General features: G+C 44.5%; 1 protein-coding gene across 5 annotated transcripts; it reads left to right on the top strand.

The window, feature by feature from the left end:
* The first annotated feature begins 1,832 nt into the window (after positions 1 to 1,832).
* Positions 1,833 to 18,012, top strand: sf3b1 (splicing factor 3b, subunit 1). Of its 5 annotated transcripts, XM_076263963.1 has the most exons (25): positions 1,833 to 1,921; positions 3,743 to 3,915; positions 4,111 to 4,212; positions 4,380 to 4,494; positions 7,300 to 7,379; positions 7,674 to 7,865; positions 8,140 to 8,377; positions 8,497 to 8,709; positions 8,816 to 8,937; positions 9,175 to 9,372; positions 9,637 to 9,738; positions 9,860 to 10,039; positions 10,213 to 10,299; positions 10,449 to 10,719; positions 10,857 to 11,002; positions 11,116 to 11,262; positions 11,466 to 11,591; positions 13,123 to 13,344; positions 14,732 to 14,914; positions 15,056 to 15,167; positions 15,277 to 15,397; positions 15,644 to 15,775; positions 16,255 to 16,527; positions 16,898 to 17,114; positions 17,390 to 18,012. In XM_076263963.1, exons 1-25 carry the CDS (start codon positions 1,894 to 1,896, stop codon positions 17,546 to 17,548), a joined length of 3,939 nt encoding a protein of 1,312 aa, XP_076120078.1. In that variant the 5' UTR covers positions 1,833 to 1,893; the 3' UTR covers positions 17,549 to 18,012. The 5 variants fall into 5 exon arrangements, with proteins under 5 accessions (XP_076120078.1, XP_076120083.1, XP_076120080.1 ...); XM_076263964.1 differs by lacking the exons at positions 1,833 to 1,921; positions 3,743 to 3,915; positions 4,111 to 4,212 and adding an exon at positions 6,903 to 6,957 and having other exon boundaries at positions 4,435 to 4,494; XM_076263968.1 differs by lacking the exons at positions 7,674 to 7,865; positions 8,140 to 8,377; positions 8,497 to 8,709; ... (15 more) ...; positions 16,898 to 17,114; positions 17,390 to 18,012 and adding an exon at positions 6,903 to 6,957.
* The last annotated feature ends 1,801 nt before the right edge of the window (positions 18,013 to 19,813 follow it).

Below are 19,813 nucleotides of genomic sequence, written 5' to 3' on the forward strand. Positions count from 1 at the left end.
CAAGCAGTTGCGAGCAAAGCTAAACAGAAACCAAACAAAACTAAGACAGACAAGACAGCAGCACGACCTACGCTGAGGGCAACGCGGATGGAAAAGCCGTGCTACCTGGAAGACAAACAAAACACATCAAACCTGATACCATTTCCCCAAACATCAATTTATTTTAGAGCTATACATACCCATATTCTTCTCTATGGCAATTTTCCACTGACAGCAGATGAGGATAGCATATCCATCCATCTAGGGCTACAGAGAAATGGAGCTTAGCTAAACCAAACACATTTTAGTCTACAGCATTAGGGCAGCAACATACCTGATGGCCGGTAGACCCCAGTGCTCAGCCGAGGGACCAACAGTGGAACCTACCGAGCCTCTTGCTGTAGAGCTCCTAAAGTAGCACATGGTGGGCCTAATTGAATGATTGGCCCCACCCACTAATTAGCAGAGGGGCCAGGAAAGACCAGGAAGAAAGAGCAAGCAAGCAGACAAGGTCTGCCTGCTACACAAGCATCCTTTGTTTTGCCTATCACCAGGTGTGAAATGTTAGTGTTTGTAGAACAGCATGTGTCCAGGCCTCTGAGGAACTTCCCAGGAAAGGGGGTAGTTTTAATTAAAAGACAATAGAAGCTGACCAGACCTGATGAAGGCCTAATCCTCATCCTCCATTTCTATTGCATATTCAAACTGGGTTGGACCTAGAGGTCACTCCTTCTTTTGTTTGTAACATAAAGTTAGTACACTGTTTCTGAGAAGTCAGAGAATACTGAGAACACTGGTGGAACCCATGATGGGGTGACACAAACATGTACCTCTCTCCCTTGAGGGCCACTGGCCCCTCATTGAAAAGAATAAATGCCTGGATCCTGATAGCATCGTCCTGACAGAGTCTTAAGAGAAATATGGTAGTAAAAATATACTAGCAGATCACATAGTAAGGAGCTGCCTCAAGGATTTAAAAAGTATTTTGTCCTTGTATAATGAAAACACAATTTTATAGCCATCCATGTGTGTTCACATCTGGCTCTTTGGCTATCAAATTGGTAGTAACTGTAATGGGCTATTTGACGTCTTTAGAACACTAAACATATGGGAGGTGTCAAATGTTGAGTTACTCCAGTCTAGATTTTTTTTTTTACGTTAATCACTCCTATAATGTATTTCTATTGTCTATCAAAAGTATAGTATCTATCTATCTATCTATCTATCTATCTATCTATCTAGTGCCTGTTTCAAAGTTAACTGATGGTCAAATCAACCAAAACTCTGATATTGTTTGCACCTCCAATTTGTCTGTGACATAAGATTGTGTGAAAGAATGAGAAGAATCCAGATGAATTCATGGGGAAATTCAGTGTAATCTTATTACCTTGTGTATAACCCTTATTACCTGGTCAAAGATGTGCTCTTGATTCATCTTGGCAAGCAAGTTCATCTTTTGAGCCTGAGCCTGTCCCTCTCCTGACATGGCTGTTCAACACACAGTCAAGGTAACTAACTGAGTCCTTAGCAGTGAGTAGCCTACAGTGTTTGCAACTAAACCTTAAAACCAAAGGATTTGTTCAATGTTATCTTTGACTTGAACAGGATTCTGTTTTCCCTAAATGGAGTGATTCCCTATTATCAGACATCCACCTACATTCATTCGACATAGCCTAGTTCTGCGTTTAGGCTATGGTTTTATCTTTGTGTGCAGAATCATCTGCAAATAAAAACTTCCTTGAAGAATCCCACAATCACAACTTTTTCTATACTTCTATCATGTAAAGGCTACTTTTTTTTTTTTTTTTTTTAAAGCTCAGACTTTTATTATGACATGGACTTCCCAGAATCCTTCACAAGAGGCGGATATATTTTTATCAGGCCTTCCGGGATTTGTAGATACGCACCACGAAAATGGCGAAGATCGCCAAAACACACGAAGGTAATAATACAATTTAAAGTGTAAGGTGAATCAATAGAAGTGGGATTTATATATTGTGCATGTTAAAGCTTTCGTTGCAATTTGACACAATATAATGAATTTGTGATGCTGCCTAATGTTTTTAGTATGCCATTTACAGTGGGCAGATTACGGTGAATACATAATGGCGTCAAGACAACGTAGCGATAGCTAGCGTGGTGTTCAGCTAGCGAGGTAGATAGTTAGCCTAGATATTGCGCACTCAAAATTGCATTTACTTGAAGTTAGCTACTTGGATTATATTCATCGGTTATTCTCTAGTTGGAAACCGGCAGCTTCACCATAAATACAATGTTCCTTGTGCCAACCTGGTGTTTGCTAAATTAACTATCTATTGTTTGTGTATGGCCTGTAACGTTAACTCCAAAATGGCGCATGGAAGTTGGTGTGCAAACTCAAATGTTGACAAATGCTCAACTTAAATTGCATGCAATGCCGTGAATGAAGTTACACACACATTTGGCGGTGTGGTGCTGTGTTCTAAACAAAAGTACGACTCATTGTATCTAACGTTAGCGCTAGCAGAGTCTTCAACTGAAACGTGTGGGCCCACCCCTGGCTAATATCACCGTTAGTTAAACTGGCGGCGAGTGGTCTGCGTAACTAGCTACTCAATTAATTTAACGTTAAATCAAATTAAATCTTAGTTTTACCATATACATACTTATCTACATTGGTTGCTTAGTGAATTGAGATATGATCGGTCAGTGTAACGTTACGAGAGGCTTTTAGTCAAACCAGCCACATTGATGTAACCTACGGAAGAATGACCGTGTTGGCACGGTTCGCTGTCTCACATCGGTCACGGAAGCGTTGCGTTATGATCACTGAAGTCGGTCAAATTTTATGTTGATGCACTAACGTTAACGTGCAAGGTTTTCTAAAATGTAATTCTCTAGGTTTTCTAAAATGTTATTTCACGAGACTCCCCACAGTCTACGTAACGTTGAGGTACTGTAATGTGTTGTAAGGAGGCCCCGTTATCAACACCTCACTGTTGTACATGGAAAGGTACTCGGGTCAGTAATTATATTAATGTTTAGGCTACATAATTACATTTCAGCATCAAAAAAGCATCGATGAACAGGGTAAGATTTCAGACATTGTTGTTGACTCCTGAAAACTAACACGTTTGAGGGAAGTTAGACAATTCTAAATTTTATTATGATGTATTGTTGGTGGTTGTATAAATGATAACTAGAGGGCAATTTTTTTTAAACTTTAAGTTAAAATATATTATTGCACACGTCCAAGTGCGTTGACAATGTTGGATATTAGATCCCTGGTTGATTTTTCTGGTGCAAGACACAATGAATAATTTGACCACACTTTTAATCTGGTTGGATATGTCATTTAAGTATAAGTAACTTTTTGATCCCGTGAGGGAAATTTGGTCTCTGCATTTAACCCAATCGGTTAGTGAAACACAAACAGCACACAGTGAACACACAATGAGGTGAAGCACACACTAATCCTGGCGCAGTGAGCTGCCTGCTACAACGGCGGCACTGGGGGAGCAGTGAGGGGTTAGGTGCCTTGCTCAAGGGCACTTCAGCCGCGGCCCACTGGTCGGGGCTCGAACCGGCAACCCTCTGGTTACAAGTCCAGAGTGCTAACCAGTGGGCCACGGCTGCCCATTTAAATGGTTATGTAAATTATTTTGAATATGAGTTTATCTGATTGTTAGTTGATGTAGTGTTTGGGAAAATCCTCTCTAAATGTTTAGGCTATACCGTCTGTTAAAACTGTGGTTACATTAGTCTTTCCCTCTGTCATTTGCAGACATAGAGGCGCAGATCCTGGAGATCCAGGGGATGAAAGCCGCCCTGGTGGAGCAAGGAGAAGAGGGTGTTGGGCTTGATTCCACTGGATACTACGACCAGGAAATCTATGGAGGCAGTGACAGCCGCTTTGCAGGATATGTCACCTCCATTGCTGCCAATGAACAGGAGGATGTAAGTCCATCATTTTATATATTTATTTATTTTAAACAAAAACCTGCTGGACTGGTCCCCTTCCACTGCTCTGGTGTTGAGGGGGACCTGATGGCTCTGATGTCCATGTTTTTTTGGCTGTGGATGTGTGTACATGCTGGGATAGCCAGGCACTGCCAGGCTTAACCAGACAGTTTTATCTCTCCTTTTTTGTAGGACGACGAGGAGGACTCTTCGACCAGTTTACTGGGTCAAAAGAAACCAGGGTACCATGCTCCGGTGGCGATACTCAATTCAATACCACAGTCCGATGAGCAGGTGAGCAAAATGCTATTATTTTCTACTCTGTTCAAAGTAGTCCTTTCCTGCACAGAATGACATTGTTGACCCATGAATTAACTCTCATATTGTGCCATTAATTTGTGAATTAATTAATTTGTTGTGAACTTGACTAAATCAACCTCTTGTCTTCTTGGTTCTTTCAGTACGATCCGTTTGCGGAGCACCGGCCACAGAAGATCGTGGACCGTGAGGACGAGTACAAAGCTCGCAGGCGTCAGATGATCATCTCTCCAGAGCGACTCGACCCTTTTGCAGATGGTAAATGTCATGCCACTTCTCCTCCCGCCATATTGTTTGTCCTCTTTCCATCCTGATATGCACTACTTGTTCCTATGCTTCCCTACCCCACCCTCCCAGTCAGTTACCAGAACCACCTGTGGTCCAAACCAGCCTTTTCTTCTGGTGCTTAACCCTTCGAGCACCACCTATTCGCTTGCTCCCCAGACAGGCTTTCCCTTCGTATCTCTCTATTTCATTTTGTCAAGGGTCAGATGGGTGTACTCTCCCTCCACAGCTCTTTGAATTAAAAAATCTCCAAAATTATTATCAAGGTTTCCTTGACGGACAAAACAGAAATGTAACGGGTGCCTTTACAATTGTTAAGATGGAGAGAGGTGCGGTGTGTTTTTTGGGGAGTGGAAGTTGGGTGCCGACTTTTTAAAGTGAGCCCAACCAGACGTGGGTTGCAGGTAGGTGTGTACATGTGTGTCTCGAAGGGTTAATGGATCTGGGTGGAAATGTGGAGTTTTTTTTTTTCATGATGTGTGGTTCAGAAGCTAAAGCAGGGCATTTAAACTCTGATCTAATACAAGACATGTTGCAGTTCTTGACCACTTAGTCCCTTTGGCACTCTGCCTTGGACGTCAATGAAATCACCCCCTCCGTCACCTGCTGAAGTCAGCTACACATATAAGCCTAGGTCTGGTTTCTGATCCGATGGAACAAAGATGTGCTCATAGTTTATTTTTAGAAGACCTCTGAAAATCTTCATATAGGCTTATATGTATAATCATGCTGTTAGTCCGACTGGACCGCTCACAAACCTTCCGATTTGCTGCAGACTCCTAAAATCTGTGGTATTTTAGTGGTTTAGCATAGTAATAGTTAGCACAAGTCCTTTTGTAATGCCTTTTTTACTACACTAGAGAAGTACTGTTAGATTATCTTCATATCAAAGTTCATTTCTAACTTGAGAAACCTCTTAAAGAATATGGCACTGTATAGTGTGCTGATCCTACCCAGCTTATCAGCCTCTTCACTCAGTGTTCAACATAATGCCCCTCTTAAGTGAAGTCTTCAGCCCTCATGTGGCTTTTTGTATAGTTATACAGTTCAGACACTAGTGGGTTGACATTTTAGTGGCAAGAGTCATGTCATGACCACCTGTGGTGCAATAGCTACGGGATGTCAAATATATCGATCTGTCTTGCTGTTATATAATAGCTCTGCCTATCAGTGTCATCAAATGTCCACTGTGGGCCACCGTTGATGGTCCAGTTGGCAATATGTGGGGCACATGGGAATAGCACTCTTGAGAAAATGAGAATACCGCATAACTTCTCCCAGCTAAGAGCAACTGAATGGCTGTGGTGACCCTTAAAAATCTCTTGCTTGCCTACAATTCTTGGTACTCTCAGAAAACTTCCTGTTGGCCTTCTGCCCCTGGAAGTGAGTTTTGTTTTTCTTTCCCAGACTTGGCCAGAAACGGGAATGTATGGCTACTGATGACTACCTAGCAGTGGCCTTTGGTTTTCTACTGACTATATGTTCTGGCTTTACTTTCCATACAGTTCCATGCACTCAAGAAGTTTGCGTTTTCCCCAGAGTTCCCCACTGCCTGTCACAAAGCCTAACTAGTTCAAAAAGGGGTCATTCACATGCACCCGTCAGTAACAGCCAACGATAGGCTAACCTTAGCACCTCTGCAAAACTTAACATAGGGGACTGTCAGCCTGCATGTAGTTAGCTGGAGATAGACACACCATCTGCTGTATGCAAAATTGTTGATGTAAATATACTTCCATTTTACATCTACTGTAAAATGGAAATATATATTTAAAATCTGTGTACTACAATTCAACCGGCCCATACTAACTGTCCTTAATTTCTCTCCTACAGCAGTACTGCTTTGCCAGTCCTGTCTGCACTCTCTTAAGGGTGCAGCAACTCATCCTGTGTAGGTTATGGTGAACAAAGTACAGAAGAGAGGTTTTTGTTTTGGTAGTTATACCAGGGCCCATGGAGGCCGATCTTTGGCCTGTAACGATGAGGCCACTGCCAGAGTAATGCTCTGTGTTTGAAAGATGACTAGAAATACAATTGCACGTTAACATCAGAGCTACAAGATGAAGAATCCCCTTATTACTCCAGCAAAGAAAATAAAATCCATAAGTGTCCCAAAGAAGAGGAAGTCACCCATCCCAAATTCAGTCAAATAGAATTGAAAAGTCAAATTGCTCTGTAATTTACTTTGTCTTCATTTAGTAATTCTTTGGGGAAAAAAATCCAATTCAGTTTTTTCTCTCTCATTGAGGTGTTAGTGAAAAGAGTTTTTTTTTTTCTTTCTTTTTTTTCTGAGTGACGTTCACATCACAGGTGGTATGCTTTTGTGTGTGAGTTCCAACCCTTTTCCAAAGTGTTACTAATGGTAAAGAGAAATTTTCTAGGCTTCTTTTCTGCCGGTTGAAGTCTGACTGCAGATGGACCCTTGGCACAGAAAGTGTACGTATTCTGGAGAGCACAGCCCAGGACCCCCTGCATCAATGATGGCTATATCCTCTCCTTAACTCCTTAAAAGACAAACAAAGCAAAACGAGTCAATCAATGTACCTGCCTGTTAATGTATCAGAGCCATGACTGTGTAGCTGTATGTAGGGCTGTTTGTTTCCTTTGTGACCGAGCTGTAATGAACACCAGAGGAGAGTTAAGTAAAGTCAGACTGACTGTAAAGTGAAGGGTTTAGGTGCCTGTCTTGTTTTGCTTATGTGTGAGTGTGTGGGCGCAGCCGTTGCAGCTCACGTCTGTTTAACCGTCTGGTATGTATGTTGGTGCTCTTTCGAATAGGGGGGAAAACACCAGACCCAAAGCAGCAGGCTAGGACCTACATGGACGTCATGAGGGAGCAGCACCTGAGCAAGGAAGAGGTGCGGTACCGTCTATCACTATTATTCTCCCCCATTCTTTTGAATACAGTACAGTTAACTTAAATTCAATTACTGCCGATTACTGTTAACATGATGATTGGGGCAGTGGTAGCATAGTGGCTAGGAACTGAGCTAGCAGGGAGTAGCCAGAGAAAGTTGAGGGTTCAATACCCGGCTGCCACAGTCGTGTCCTTGAGCAAGGCACAACCCCCGTGTTGCTCTGGGGTGCTTTGTGTGTTCTAGTCGGTGTTGATGTTTTCCGCTAATGTGCCCCATGTTGGTCCCTCTCCACAGAAAGAGATCAGGCAGCAGCTGGTAGAGAAGGCCAAGTCCGGAGACCTGAAAGTGGTGAACGGCTCTGGTGCCTCGCAAGCCCCTGCCGCCAAGCGCAAGCGCCGCTGGGATCAGACCGCTGACCCAGGCACGCCCAGCAACTCCACCCCCAAGAAATTGTCCAGCTGGGACCAGGCTGACGCTGGCTCTGAGGTAACCTCCAGGCTTACAAATCCAATTGAAAGGACATGCTGTTTTGACTAGTTATGGTTTTGGTATGATATGCGGGCGTGGTGGACTAGCGGTAACGTCACTGACTCTCATTCGGTTGACCCGGGTTAGATCCCTGCAGTTATTAGTCTGTGTCACTTTGGATAAAAGTGTCTACTAAATATTAGTCAACTTCAGTATCCGTAAGATTTATTCATTTATTATTATTATTATTTGTTCTTACTGTTGCTTATGTATCTGGTTTTTGGTTTTCCAGACACCGGGACACACACCTGGACACACTCCGTCCAACAGCCGCTGGGACGAGACCCCAGGTCGCCCCAAGGGCAGTGAGACGCCCGGTGCCACCCCCAGCTCCCGCATGTGGGAACCCACCCCCAGCCACACCCCTGCCGGCGCTGCCACGCCCGGGCGAGACGCCACCCCCGGTCACGGCAGCTCCACGCCCAGCGTGCGCAAAAACCGCTGGGACGAGACGCCAAAGACGGAGAGAGGTAAGAGACGTGCTCTGCATCAGTCATGCCGTCGATGTTCTTGCACAAGTACACAAGTGGTGGGCAAACGAAGCCGTGTCTCGAGACTGACGTCGCCTCTCCAAATGCCCTTTCCCCAGAGACCCCTGGCCATGGCAGCGGTTGGGCCGAGACACCGCGCACAGACAGAGGCGAAGAGTCTGTAGGTGAGACGCCCACCCCCGGGGCCAGCAAGAGGAAGTCCCGCTGGGACGAGACGCCCGCCAGCCAGATTGGCTCCTCCACCCCTCTGCTCACACCCGGAAAAACTCCCATCGGCACGCCAGCCATGAACATGGCCACCCCCACCCCAGGTAAGTGTTAACGGTGAACCAGTATGCACAAATAACACAATATTCCTCCGAGTTGTGGTTAGTTGAGACGTGTTTGTTGAACAGCAGTGGTTGATTGTGTTTCCAGGTCACTTGATGAGCATGACCCCAGAGCAGCTGCAGGCTTGGCGCTGGGAGAGGGAGATCGACGAGAGGAACCGCCCACTCACCGACGATGAGCTGGACGCCATGTTTCCAGAGGGATACAAGGTACTTAATGTCCACGTTCGGCCAATTGCTAACAGCGATGTGAAAAGGACACAATCGGTCATGAGAACACGTCATGCCAAGCACGTGCCCGCATTAAAATAAGAAGCATCCTATTTACGGTCCCATAGTGATCAGCTTGACATGGTCTCCATTTGTTTTGTTTATAGAACCATGTATTATGGGTTTGTTGTCTGTTTCTTTTTTGAGTGTCTTACTCCATGTCTTAAATCTCTCCAGGTTCTGCCACCACCAGCCGGCTATGTTCCCATCCGCACCCCGGCCCGCAAGCTCTCGGCCACGCCCACTCCAATTGGGGGCATGACTGGTTTCCACATGCAGCAGGAGGACCGCTCCATGAAGCAGGTCAACGACCAGCCCTCCGGCAACTTGCCCTTCCTCAAGCCAGACGACATCCAGTACTTCGACAAGCTCTTGGTGCGTTTTTTTTTTTTTTTTTTTTTTTTTTAATACATCCTCATTCAGACATGACTTTTTATTCCTGACTCTTTTTTTACATTTTTGCCTCAAAAGTTGAAATTAGTTTAACTTTGGGTGATGCAAGATGTTGCATCACAGTTATTTTGCCTATAGTCACGACAAGTCTCTTAATGTAATTAACCTTCCATGATCTGTGATGGGCCAACGAGGTTGTGGTGTTACGATGTTGTGTCTAACCTGAAGCGTGTTGTATGATTTCAGGTGGAGGTGGATGAGTCCACTCTGAGCCCTGAGGAACAGAAGGAGCGCAAGATCATGAAGCTGCTGCTGAAGATCAAAAATGGCACCCCACCCATGAGAAAAGTGAGCCCCGCCCCCCCCCCCCCCCCCTCCCCAATTTAACAGCCGTTCATTCCTCTTTTTTTGTGCAGTATAATCCATTAAGCTGTACTTAAATTGATTTCACTCTTGTGTGTCCTCCCAGGCTGCTCTGAGACAGATCACAGATAAGGCGCGGGAGTTTGGCGCTGGACCCCTCTTCAACCAGATCCTGCCCCTGCTCATGTCTCCCACACTGGAGGACCAAGAGCGCCATCTGCTGGTGAAAGTCATTGATCGTATCCTGTACAAGCTGGATGACTTGGTCAGACCATATGTACACAAGGTGAGTTGAACGGTGGATGCATTGTTTTTCCCCCCTTCACTAGACCTCAAGGTTTGGGATAATTCAATATAATTTTAATGTTCACACCTTCTGCCCTTGTTGCTTATTGAGGAGTTGGTGACCATGAGAAATACTTAGTTTGCTGATTAAATGTGGTCTCCTCTGTTGAACAGATCCTGGTGGTTATCGAGCCCCTGTTGATTGATGAAGATTACTACGCCAGAGTGGAAGGCAGAGAGATTATCTCTAATTTAGCCAAGGTAAGACCCTGCTAGTTCCTATGTCGACACATTTCATCATAGATTAATTAACTTGCATCTGAAGTGATGCCCTGTGAAATTGACATAAGCAATTTATGAGTTCTTGCCTCGGCCTGTTTAAAAGATGCATGTTTGGTGGTTTTCCCCAGGCCGCTGGTTTGGCCACCATGATCTCCACCATGAGGCCCGACATTGACAACATGGACGAGTATGTGAGAAACACCACAGCCCGTGCCTTTGCCGTGGTGGCGTCCGCCCTGGGCATCCCCTCCCTGCTGCCCTTCCTCAAGGCCGTGTGCAAGAGCAAGAAGTCCTGGCAGGCTCGCCACACTGGTATCAAGATCGTCCAGCAGATCGCCATCCTCATGGGCTGTGCCATCCTGCCCCACTTGCGCAGCTTGGTGGAGATCATTGAACATGGTCAGTCTAGTTCTAGCTTTTCTGTCCTTCATCCCATTGTTTGCTTTGATAATTCTGTATATTCAATGCTGCACGCTCTGTAAGTCGTACATCAGAAATGTGCATCTAAGCGGCCTTCCTTGTTGTCGTGTGTTCAGGTCTGGTGGACGAGCAGCAGAAGGTGCGCACCATTAGTGCCCTGGCTATTGCTGCTCTGGCTGAAGCTGCCACCCCATACGGTATCGAGTCCTTCGACTCCGTGCTGAAGCCCCTGTGGAAGGGTATCAGGCAACACAGAGGAAAGGTGAGTCGGGATCCCTTTCAGCATTATGAGGCTTTTATTTTATTATTTGTTTAAAGCGGCACTGTCTTCATTTGAGTCAGGAGGGCTAAAGCATTGTTGGTCTTTTCTCCCAGGGTCTGGCTGCCTTCCTGAAGGCCATCGGTTATCTGATCCCCCTCATGGACGCAGAGTACGCCAACTACTACACCAGGGAAGTGATGCTTATCCTTATCCGAGAGTTCCAGTCTCCCGACGAGGAAATGAAGAAGATTGTGCTCAAGGTGAGCCTCGCTGTGCCACATGTGATCAGCGCACTCCACTAGCATAGCACAGTCGCTGCAACATATGTACAGCCATGTTCAATTCTGTGCAAAGGCTTGGATGATAGTTAACATGACCCACAAGTTATTGTCATCTAAACCTTGCACGGTACAGTTGAAAATGTACATGACTTAATACGTTTCTGTTCATGTGTGTTTCATAGGTGGTGAAGCAGTGCTGTGGCACAGATGGTGTTGAGGCCAACTACATTAAGACAGAGATCCTTCCCCCGTTCTTCAAGCACTTCTGGCAGCACAGAATGGCCCTGGACAGACGCAATTACAGACAGGTAGAGCCTACGAACCCAGATTAATTAATTTATTAAAAATGGTTAAAGCTTTTTAGATATGGTATACATGCAGGGCCTGAAGTTAACTTTTTTGGTCACCAGCCACTGTGGCAGGTGAATTTTGAAATCCACCTGCCACAGTGGTTTTTTACCAGCCAAAATTATTTTGTGCCCAAAATAAAGGTGAACGACTCAGAAAATGCATAAGAATGGTTCTTGATCTTGTACAGAATACACATTACAGTACTCAAGTAAAAGTAAAAAAGTACTTTGTTAATAAACTACTCAAGTAGGCCTAACAAGTTACTTTTTTGTAGGCCTACATTTTTATATTTTTGATGGACCTTTAAAGGGATACAAAAGTATCCTTTATGCCTATTTGCTTTTCTCCTCCTCTGTAGGCTAATCATATAGTCAAACATATTTTAAAAGCCCAATTCAAATATATTTTATATTTATATTTATATATACTTTGTCATAGCCAGAATAAGCATTACGTGGCTATGGATTGAAAAGCAGTCTTCCAATACATTGCAGCTGATTCTTCTGCTTTGCATTGCTAGAAGTCTGGTTATAACTTCACCATACGGGTAGACCTATATTTAGGCTATAATAGCCTAGGCATATCCACTCGGGCAGAGCGACTGTCTGGGCAGGCTATCTGTTTTCTCAGCCGACCGTCTCATGTCATGTCCTGCAACAATTGAGGCTACATAAATGAATGCTAGGCTTTTTCTAACTTGTATGCTCGATTTCCAGTGCATTTGATTTGCTTGTAAATTAAGTTGTAGGCCTACTTTCCTTGTCCAATGTGATTGTTGAACAATGCTGGCCAGAAATGAATATACGTAAAAGTTTCCGTGTCATGTCATAGCCTACCTCTAGTCTCGTTGCTACTCTGGCAGCCTCACCAGAAGATGCAGCAACTGTACGTCATTGTGTTAACTGAGCTGTTAGCTAGGCCAGGCATTACTTTTATAATCGTGGGCTAACGCATTCTGAAGCCCTGTTTCTTTTCTCCAAAGGAGAGGTGCGCTTTTCCCTCTTCGAGATACTTTCTCCAATAATAAACTTGTACTCGTAATGTAAGGCAATTGAAATGTAGCGGAGTAAAAGAGTAGATTATTGGCTCAAAAATGTACTTGAGTAAGAGTAAAAGTAGGCTACCGTTTTGAAAAAGGAAAGTCGTTTGCCGTTCCGCGTTAGGCTACTACCCACCCCTGCAAATGGGTTTGATCTCGCTTTCTTCGAGCCATAGCCTACAAACGGCAATCTGGACAGTGCATCTCCTTGCTCAGTGTTGTGTTGTCTTATTGGCTACCCGCCAACGTGGCAGGTACATTGACAGTTTCACCCGCCAATCACAAAAGTTACCCGCATTTGGCGTGTGGGCGGGTGCCAATTTCATGCCCTGTATACATGTATCTGACATGACATGTATCAGTTTGTTTAGATACCATCTTGTGTTATAGTGCACCCCTACTTAAAGTGTAACGCTTTATATCACTAAAAATCCTGTCTCATTCCACAGCTGGTAGACACCACAGTGGAGCTGGCCAATAAGGTGGGAGCGGCAGAAATCATCTCTCGCATCGTGGACGACCTGAAGGACGAGGCTGAGCAGTACAGAAAGATGGTGATGGAGACCATCGAGAAGATCATGGGCAACCTGGGCGCCGCCGACATCGACCACAAGCTGGAGGAGCAGCTGATTGACGGCATCCTGTACGCCTTCCAGGAGCAGACCACGGAGGTGAGGAGCCACTCGCACGGGCTTAAGGGATTTAAATAGTGGGTAGAAGGATATGGCTTGTGGGGATGTCCTCCGACATGAAAACTGTTTGATGTTACTAATGCCGGCATAACATTGTAGGATTTTCGTGCAATTACACAGACGGTGACTACATTTCCAAAGTCGGACAGAAATCATGGAAGTTGTACGGGAGTTGCGGTGCGCTTCCTGCAACTAGATCGTTTAGTGTAAGGTGCCAACCTTAGCGTTTTTAAGTCAGTCGGAGTCAGTCTTTTTCTAGTTTTGACGTTATGATGTTTGATATCGCGAGTCTTGTAGTCATGCAAATGTTGACATGAACAATATAAAAACCAATAGTGACCTCTCCAACACCAAAGAGGAAGGGGCAAAGTAGGCGACAGCTGTAGCCTATATGATTATTTGTTATTTTGTTTCTTATAAATTATTAGTCGGCTATTCCATGTGATGGAACAACTGTATATCGGTTAGGGATGTCACACATGAAACAGTGCTGCTGAAACACGAAAATATGACTTTGATATGAGCAGGCTATCGTTTGAGTTCCTATTATAGTGCACGATGGGAAATATTTTAAAGGAATCTAGTTGCACTCTTGTAAGATCCCTAGATGTTGCATAATCATAGTCTGACTGCATGGAGGTATTATATATAACTGGAGAGTGTGATTGAGTCCCGCTCTCCATACAAATGAATGGCGGAGGCTAGGCTAGTAAATCCGGCCAATTCATAGTCAACACCATATTGAACACTGGGGCTCGGGTCCAGCGCCAGTCAGCTCTGACCATGCGCCAAGTTCCAAAGCTGGAAATGACGCATGGACCAATGTCGATTTTTATTGGATATTCTGTAAAAAGAGTCGTCCTCCAGTTCAGAGGGTGTCTGTAATGCACATACCTTGCTTGCCACGTAACAAGAAGAAGAAAAAAAAGTTGCTTGGGAACGCGCGTGGAGACCGAGTGGAGTCGCCCGTTTGGCTATAACCGCCGGATAGGTACCCGCCCACCAACATGTACGCGCATGAGACCTCGTGTCCAACACAGACTTGCATGGAGCTGGTTCCAAATGCTCCATACGGCGCCATACTTGGCGTATGTTAACATGCCGAAGCTAATCTGCATGCTCTTGACCCCCTGGACTAGTCTGTGACACAAAAACTCTAGTCTTTAGTCTTTCAAAAATCATTTCCAGGTCTCTCAGTGTAAGGAGGGCATTAGTTATATTAAAGGTACATGTTGACCTAGAAGTTTTGGCTTTTAGATATAGCTCTTTTAGTATGAGACGGATTCAAAAATGGTGAGGTGAATTGAAGAATTTGAAGCTGGTGAATTTCGTTCTCACATCAGTAACTTGTGTCTGTCTTCTCCAGGACTCTGTGATGCTGAATGGATTTGGTACTGTGGTCAATGCTCTAGGCAAGCGCGTGAAGCCCTACCTGCCTCAGATCTGCGGTACCGTCCTCTGGCGTCTCAACAACAAGTCTGCCAAAGTCCGTCAGCAGGCCGCCGACCTCATCTCGCGTACCGCCGTGGTGATGAAGACATGTCAGGAGGTGAGTGGAAGGGGATGCACACGCGCACACCCTGGGAAAAGGACATTAAAAGATGCACACCTTTAGACACATGCATTAGTGGCACACTTGTGCAGCCTTTCCTGTCCTTGCTAATATTTGTAACCTTGTTCCCCATTGTAGGAGAAGCTGATGGGTCATTTGGGTGTGGTGCTGTATGAGTACCTGGGAGAGGAGTACCCAGAGGTCCTGGGCAGCATCCTTGGAGCGCTGAAGGCCATTGTTAACGTCATCGGTCAGTAATTCCCCCAAACATCCAAATTCTTCTTTGGCTTATTAGTGTATGGTAATGAGGTGACTGCAGTTGAGCCACATATTAATTTGATTTTACTTTAACTCTGCAGGTATGCATAAGATGACGCCACCCATCAAAGATTTGCTTCCGCGTTTGACTCCCATTCTGAAGAACAGACATGAGAAGGTGCAGGAGAACTGTATTGACCTGGTGGGCAGAATTGCTGACAGGTCAGTGCCGTCCAGCCTTATGAGCAATCGCAACTCTCCCTTTTTATTAAAGGTTACTGGAAATGATGGTTTAAAAACAACCTCATTAATTCTCATAGGAAATGCCTAATGTATCCATAGCTATCTGTGTATTACAGCTCGCCGTGAATCACGAGCACAAGTGTCTACCCACTGTGTTTATCCAGTGAAATATGGCAGATTTTCCATAGTGAATTCCAAGGCTTAAGTGCTGGTCTCATGTTACAGGGGAGCTGAATATGTCTCTGCCCGCGAGTGGATGCGCATCTGCTTCGAGCTGCTGGAGCTCCTGAAAGCCCATAAGAAGGCCATCCGCAGAGCTGCTGTCAACACCTTCGGCTACATTGCCAAAGCTATCGGGTAAGTTTGGGTTTTGTTTTGGCAAATCTAGTCCTAGTCCTTGACCTACAAGGGTACTGGATAGACACCATAGCAACCAACACTAGGTAGATGGATAAAGATCATAGCTTCAGTCGTCAATATGCAGGGCTTAAAGTGTTCAGGCACTGTGCCTGAATTCAGGTGTGGGCTGGGCTGTGTGAAGATTTGAAAATGGTCAATATGCCTACAGGACTATGACTTCTTCAAAAACTTTTGAGAACATCAGGCTTAGAATTTTCTTTGCTTTAAGCCCTGACTATGTCAGTCTTTATGTGATGGTAATAAAATGGATAAAGATCATAGCTTCAGTTGTCTATGTCAGTCTTTATGTAATAGTAATAAGATGGACACTATTGAATCCATCAGAGTTGAAGGGGCAAGTGGAGTTTTATTGGTTACTTACCACAGCCATATGATCAACTAATAAATATGTTTCATGCTCTCTTTCCCTTCCTTAGTCCTCATGACGTATTGGCCACACTGCTTAACAACCTGAAGGTGCAGGAGCGTCAGAACCGCGTGTGCACGACGGTTGCCATCGCCATCGTGGCCGAGACGTGTTCCCCCTTCACCGTGCTCCCGGCGCTGATGAACGAGTACCGGGTGCCAGAGCTCAACGTGCAGAACGGCGTGCTCAAGTCGCTCTCCTTCCTCTTTGAGTACATCGGCGAGATGGGCAAGGACTACATCTACGCCGTCACGCCTCTCCTTGAGGACGCGCTGATGGACAGGTGAGGAGACCCGCCTCCGGTTATTCTGTAAACCCATACGTTACAATCACTCACGGGAGAGTAAATAAAAATCAGAAAATGTAACTATGATAAAAGTGTTAACATTTGAGCATGAATGTTCAATTTTGAAGACAGCAACTTGTCAGCACTTGTAAGAAACCTTATCTTATCGGGAAATGCCTCCCCGATTGCTGTATCGTGTGATTATGTGATGTATCACAAAATCAGTGAGTTAAGTGACTTTGTGCATGAATGATGTGTAAAATGTACACTGTAGTGAAAATGATGACGGCACGTGTTAAATTTTGCCCTTGCACGGTGGGCAATCCTTTCTTCCTCCACTGACCGCTCTCTTGTGTCCCCTGTGCAGAGACCTGGTCCACAGGCAAACGGCAAGTGCTGTGGTGCAGCACATGTCCCTGGGCGTGTACGGATTCGGCTGTGAGGACTCGCTCAACCACCTGCTCAACTACGTGTGGCCCAACGTGTTTGAGACGTCGCCTCACGTCATCCAGGCAGTGATGGGCGCACTGGAGGGCCTGCGAGTAGCCATCGGACCCTGCCGCATGCTTCAGTACTGCCTACAGGTAAGACGTCACCACACACACACACACACACACAAATCCTCAATTGACACCAGTCAATCCTCCCTATGCCGTCAGCTGCTTTAGATCTTTTGGTTGGCTCACTTGGAATAGTTAGTCTTAAACTAAATCAAGTATGACGGATAGCTTAACACCCAATGAGTCTTAAGAGCGATAACCCTGATCTGATCTGATCTGCTGGGTTGGGATGGTTATGGGGGACCCTTGGTATAGTGGGGTTTTGTTTCAGTGCTAATTTCATGTTTGTCTCTCAACAGGGTCTGTTCCACCCGGCCCGAAAGGTGCGAGACGTGTACTGGAAGATCTACAATTCCATCTACATCGGTTCCCAAGACGCTCTCATCGCCCACTACCCACTGGTCTACAACGACGAGAAGAACCCTTTTGTTCGATTTGAGTTGGAGTATTTCCTGTGATCATACCAAACCTGAATGTGCACTCTTTCTCTCTCTTTCCTCTGTCCTTTTTGTCCATCCTTCCTGGTTTCAAGGACCTGCTCCATTTTTTTTATTATTATTATTGCTATTATAGTTCTCTGTTTGTGGGCGACCAACAAGCTACGGCCACTGTAGCAGTAGATTGATTTTTAATAACGAGAAACGGGGGATGAAAATATGACTCTTCAAGCTTGTAGATGTTTTGTGTTTGGAAAAATGTTTTCAATGAGGATTTGCAGTAGAAGGCAAGTAGCAACATTGCAAGAAGTTAAACAAAAAAAATCTGGCAGCAAGGCCTGGTAAGCATTCTATTACTTATGTCATGGTTTCTGTGTATTATGACCCTTAGGAAATGCCCCTCAATCTTCATCAATCACCCATCTGTTCTTATTGAAATGCTGTTTAATTTGAGCGAATAAACATTTGTGTATAAAACTGTCAAAGCCGGTGGGGTGTCTGTCTGGTTGTAACCTTATAGATGGCTGCAAAACAAGTTCGCTTGTAGCGGGTGAAATGATCTGAGCTGTTCATATCCTGTGTGTAACAATGTAACCTTCATTGATTTGGGTGCACCCAGTAGGTGTTTATTTTGAGGTAGTTTCAGGGTTATTATTCCAAGCATTATTTCTACGTTGTCAGTGTTTGAATTGCTATATCCAGTTGTTCTAGTTTGGCATGACTGACTTCTGAGGTTTGGCTTTCCACCAGTAGGGCAGTTCCATTCAATTTTCATTGGGTAGAGATTCAATGTCTCATGTGCGGTTGCCTATTAAATACAGACAATTTTATTGAATGTGAATGGTCTTCAGTTTCAGATGCATTACATGGATATTCCTGGATATCTTATTTGAATTATTTTTAATAGATTTACACAAATAAACCGAGGTATTGCAGTGTAGATCATTGCATTGGGCTAGATCCATACACCATCAATGCAAGGTGAACAGAACACCACCTGTTATTTCTGTATATACAATCAATTGGTAACCATATGTATTTTAAGTCAACTGTAAAGGGAAAATATGAGCAACTGAGGTTTCCCCATTTCCCACATTTTTCAGATTTACACAGGAGAGGTGTTAAATCTCTAATGCTATAGGTAGGGCATTTCCCACACAGTGGCCAATCCTATTTAACATCAGGAGGAACACACTGACAAAAAGGAAGAGGGGCAACAGAAAGAAGAAATGAGTGTGTATTTGTATTAGGTTGGTTGGGGTGGGGGTTTGCCACTGGGAGCATGTGCCTCACCACGGTTACAGGGATGGAATGTGTTTTGACTGGAGCCAGGGGCAGTGTTAGCTCAGAGGCCCGCTAGATTAGCGCTAGGGTGGAAGGAAGCTGGCACACTACATTAAACACGGCTCTGTCTATTAAGTGTAAGATGTGTGGTCACTGGTTAGGTGAGCTTTTCTGAAGCTTTCACGTGCCTGGCAAACCCAGCCTCAGACCCATAGAAAATGTAATAAGCTGCCTATAAGTTTTGGATTTGGACTTGAAGCAGAACAAGGTTGGTGACTGAGAGATACTTAAACTAAACAGATCCACAAGCCATAGTACCATGGTAGGCTATGCAAAGCATATGCCAATTCATCAGAAAAAAAAATACTTTAACCAGCAGCATCGTTGTCGACCACACATACATACTGAGGATTTGTGGACTGTTGTCCCTTACAAAACAAAAAAAACTGCAACGTGTCAAGAGTGTCAAAACAGCAGTTTTTGATAAATTCTTTGCACATGTAGTAATGCAGTATTTTGGACATGAGAAATTGCATGGCGACAACTACATGGTGAAACTGCTTTGTACTTAATACAAATTGCAGGTTTTTTGTCACATAACTGCAGATATTTTGTTGTAAAAGGGGTGTTGTGTTGTGTGTATTGGTGAGTCCAAGGTCCAAGCTCTTGGAAAAGTAGACTAGAGTGCAAAATTAGGCTGTAAAATTAGCCATGTTTATATTTAAAAGACGTCTGTAGTTTTTGGTATGGGAATATCATCAGCTGGGCCTTGAGTTTGACACTGTTTGAGGCCTAACAAAATGGTATTGTTGGGATGCTCACTTGGATTGCTGTGTGTATCAGTAGTATCATCGTCATTATCCGTTGGTTTGTATATGTATCATTCTAATGATAATTTTGGTTTAACACTGCTGAGACTGTGGCCTGAAACTATAGGCTATTTTTCAATGTGTAAACCTGCATGAAATAAATCAGAGAGATGAGTTAAACCTAACCTATTTA

The sequence above is a fragment of the Alosa pseudoharengus genome, unplaced genomic scaffold (assembly GCF_046254945.1).
Source record: "Alosa pseudoharengus isolate Yale_2024_CS ecotype anadromous, Long Island Sound unplaced genomic scaffold, YU_APseudo_1.1 YU_APseudo_1.1_scf_3, whole genome shotgun sequence".
Taxonomy (NCBI): domain Eukaryota; kingdom Metazoa; phylum Chordata; class Actinopteri; order Clupeiformes; family Clupeidae; genus Alosa; species Alosa pseudoharengus.

Bases quoted from the DNA above. Each gene is read 5' to 3' on its own strand.
- sf3b1 (XM_076263963.1), top strand. From the start codon at position 1,894: ATGGCGAAGATCGCCAAAACACACGAAG. The intron at 8,710-8,815 runs GTAAGTGTTAAC...TTGTGTTTCCAG, and splicing joins CATGGCCACCCCCACCCCAG to GTCACTTGATGAGCATGACC. The intron at 8,938-9,174 runs GTACTTAATGTC...AAATCTCTCCAG, and splicing joins TGTTTCCAGAGGGATACAAG to GTTCTGCCACCACCAGCCGG.